Source organism: Mycteria americana, unplaced genomic scaffold (assembly GCF_035582795.1).
Source record: "Mycteria americana isolate JAX WOST 10 ecotype Jacksonville Zoo and Gardens unplaced genomic scaffold, USCA_MyAme_1.0 Scaffold_37, whole genome shotgun sequence".
NCBI classification, from domain to species: Eukaryota; Metazoa; Chordata; class Aves; order Ciconiiformes; family Ciconiidae; genus Mycteria; species Mycteria americana.
The window spans coordinates 1,840,363-1,844,060 of NW_027445624.1; the positions used below are offsets into that span (position 1 = coordinate 1,840,363).

At 54.7% G+C, this 3,698-nt stretch overlaps 1 protein-coding gene across 1 annotated transcript; it reads right to left on the minus strand.

Moving 5' to 3' along the window:
• Window positions 1–415: 415 nt before the first annotated feature.
• On the minus strand, window positions 416–1,444 carry LOC142403519 (olfactory receptor 14C36-like). The gene has a single exon (XM_075489779.1). It carries the CDS (start codon window positions 1,373–1,375, stop codon window positions 416–418), a length of 960 nt encoding a protein of 319 aa, XP_075345894.1. The 5' UTR covers window positions 1,376–1,444.
• Between the last annotated feature and the right edge of the window lie 2,254 nt (window positions 1,445–3,698).

Genomic DNA, 3,698 nt, shown 5'->3' on the forward strand with positions numbered 1-3,698 from the left:
TCTGTCTCTAACAGGCCATAACATGACATTGAGCTCTTGGCTCCTGAATCCATGGAGCAACAGGCCCTTTGGGGAGCAGTTGCTCATGCCGATTCCAGGCACCAGCTTTGGATGAAGAGCCCAACCTTCTGGCAGAGCACTGCGGAGATCCCATTTTATTACAGACATCCTATGAGAGAGGCAGCTCTGACCAGTGTTAAACATACCTTTATGCAGGCTCCAAGATGGAGAACAGATTCATTTCTCAGTAGAAATGAGTTGAAGCTAAACATTTGCGTAGGAACAAAATAACCACAGATTACCAGAAAATTATAATGACAACAGTGTGATAACAATAATGATGATAATTCTAACGATGATAGCGATAATTATAAAAAGGACTAAAGGACAGGCCTGGAATGAGATACCTAGGGAGTCATTTGTGCAGAGAGAAGGGAAGTTTATCACTATGGAGAAACAGCCACGAAATCACTTTCCTAATGGCATCCTTGAGCTCCTTGTTCCTCATGCTGTAGATGAGGGGGTTCAACGTTGGAGGTACCACTGAGTACAGAACAGCCATCACCAGATCTAGGGAAGGGGAAGCGATGGAAGGGGGCTTCAGGTAGGCAAACATGGCAGTGCTGAAAAACAGGGAGACCACAGCCAGGTGAGGAAGGCACGTGGAAAAGACTTTGTGCCGTCCCTGCTCAGAGGGGATCCTCAGCACGGCCCTGAAGATCTGCACATAGGACAGTCCAATGAAAATAAAACACCCAGATGTTAAACAGATACCAACCAAAACAACCCCAACTTCCCTGAGGTAGGAATTGGAGCAGGAGAGCTTGAGGATCTGGGGCAGTTCACAGAAGAACTGGTTTATGGCATTGCCTTGGCAGAGTGGTAGTGAAAATGTATTGGCAGTGTGCACCATAGCATTGAGAAAACCACTGCCCCAGGCAGCTGCTGCCATGTTGGCACAAGCTCTGCTGCCCAGGAGCGTCCCATAGTGCAAGGGTTTGCAGATGGCAACGTAGCGGTCATAGGCCATGATGGTGAGAAGAGAAATCTCTGCTGTAATCAAGAAGGCAAACAGAAACACTTGGGCAGTGCATCCTGCATAGGAAATGTCCCTGGTGTCCCAGAGGGAATTGGCCATGGATTTGGGGACAGTAGTGGAGATGGAGCCCAGGTCAAGGAAGGAGAGGTTGAAGAGGAAGAAGTACATGGGGGTGTGGAGGCGGCAGTCACAGGCTACGGCGGTGATGATGAGGCCGTTGCCCAGGAGGGCAGCCAGGTAGATGCCCAGGAAGAGCCAGAAGTGCAAGAGCTGCAGCTCCCATGTGTCCGTGAATGGCAGGAGGAGGAACTGGGTGATGGAGCTGCTGTTGGCCATTTGCTGCCTCAGGGCATGGGGACCTGTCCAAAGAGGAAAGCACACTGAGAAGTTAGGACAGGCTTCTTTGAGAAAATCTCTATGTATTAGCCAACACTCCCCTGCCTTGTTCCTTGTTCCCACCCAAACACACATTACCTCCGTCCTTGCTCGTCTCGCTGGCTGGAGCTCTGGCTTGTGCAGGCTGAGTGTGTTGCTACGAGCAGTGGCCTCTGCCCGTCAGCTCCAGAGGGGTCAGCCCTTCTGTGTAGCAGAGGGTACCACGGAAAGGGTGTGAAATCACAATTTACGTCAGATATAATGCACTCGTAATGCAGAAGGGCTGTTCAGCATCTTCCAACATGACAACCCCAGAGAGACTGTTGGATGGCCTAAAACTGTAGTGACCAGACAGAGCCAGCTCATTCCCCGGCCCCAAGCACTGTATCGCCCAGAGCCCTACGGCTTAGGATGGGCTGGGGCACTTTGTTCCCATGGACATGTTTACAGGGCAGGAGCCAACGTTTCAGTATGTGACCTGCAGCTGAAACCCTCCTCCCCAGAGGCCCTGAGGGCAAGAACAAGGGCAGCACAGACAGGAGGCGAAACGCGGAGAAATGCCCCAATGCTTCTGCTGAGGGAGGCGGAAAAGGGCGAGAGAGATGGGTACTGGTGAGTCTAAACTCATCAAGGGTCAGGACTCCAAGGGGGTGACCCAGCCTGGGAACAGGGGGCAGAAGCTCTGCTGGGTGGGAGAGGGGACCAGGGAAGGTGTCTGCACTGCAGCGGACGGCAGGGACATTACCAAATCCCCTGCCCTCAGCATTTCTGGTAGCGGCTCCCTGTCCCTCTGAGCCTATGTCTCTGCTGCCTGGACCTGTCCCTCCTGGCAGGAGCTCGTTCTCTGTCCCCACATCTGCTCCCTGTCAGTACTCACAGACCCCATCCCAACAACAGGGTGGTCAGGTCTGCCCTGCAGACACCTCCTGGCAGCAGGTGCTGAACAGGGGCATCTCTGTGTGTGCAGGGGTGAAGGAGAAGCTCAGACAAGCCCTAAGAAGATTTGCGGTCTCAGTGCCTTCTGCAGCACAGAGAAATAAATTGCCATCTCTCCCTGCCTATCCAGACAACCAGAAGAGAAACCTCAAAGCACAAACCTTCCCTTTCAAGTCAATGCTGCCTTGTTGCACTTCTTCAAAAGGATCTTCAGAAAGATCCTGGGGGTGATGTGGAGCTGTGAGCAGCCCTGAGCCACGCAGCACCCTCTCAACAGCAGAAGAGCCCTGCCCTGCTGGGGTGTCAAATCCTTCCACCCACAGCTTCTCCCCGCAGCACTGTGGGGAGCTTCCTGGGCAGGCTGAGTGCTGACCCTGGCAGGCAGCAGAGTCCCTGCAGCAGCACACAGCCTCCTGGGGTGCAGGGCCCCTGCTCTGAAGGACAGCCCTGGGCACCCCTGCCTGCACACCCAGCTGCACACCCCTGCAGGCCTCCCTAGAAGAAGGGGGTGGTTGTGCCCTGTCCCTCTGAGGGTGCAGCAGGGAAGCCCTGCTCTGCAGCACAACCTTCTCCACACACAAGAAACCCGGAGAGCCATCCTGCCAGATCCTACCTGCTCTGGGATCTGCCAGCTCTAGGAGACCCCTCCAGCATACTCTGGTGGCCCTGTAGCCGGAAACTTACTGTGTTAAGGGCTGTGAAGATTTCTCCTCCAGTGAGCTCTCAGCATCCACCCACTCCACACTGCCTTTAAACTCTCATCTATCTCCCCTTGCTGCCTGCAGGCAGTGTCTCAGCCCTGCTGTGCTCTGCAGAGCATCTGCTCCTGGGCAGAGCTGTCTGCCTGAAGCACTGCATGCTTGCCGTGAGCTTCCTCCGTCTCAGGACCCCACCGCAGCTCAGCAGCAGAGGACCAACCCAAGGCGCCACTTTCTCTGCCCCCTCTGGGCTCCCTCGAGGTGTCCCCGGGGCTCCAGGGCTGACACCGCCGAAAGGCAGCAGGATCATCCCTGGGGAATGTACTTTGGAGTCAACAAAAGCATCACTAATGGTGCCTCTCTAAACATTGGAGGGGGACTGATTCCTGCAGCAGAAATTGTCCTGCCAGAGCATGGTTGTCTGCGAGAGGTGTAAATGTTCCCCTCTGGACACCGCAGGTCCTGTCCCATAAGACGAAGGACAGACAGACAGGGACAGGGAGGGCTTGGCTTCCCCTGTGCTGGGCAGTGGTTCAGCTGAGGCAATGTAGGCATCTCCTTCCCAGCTGGAAGAAGCACGACTCAGCTCCCTCCATGCACCCCACACAGCCACAGCAGATGGGATTCCTCTTGCTTCAGTTCAGGGGTGC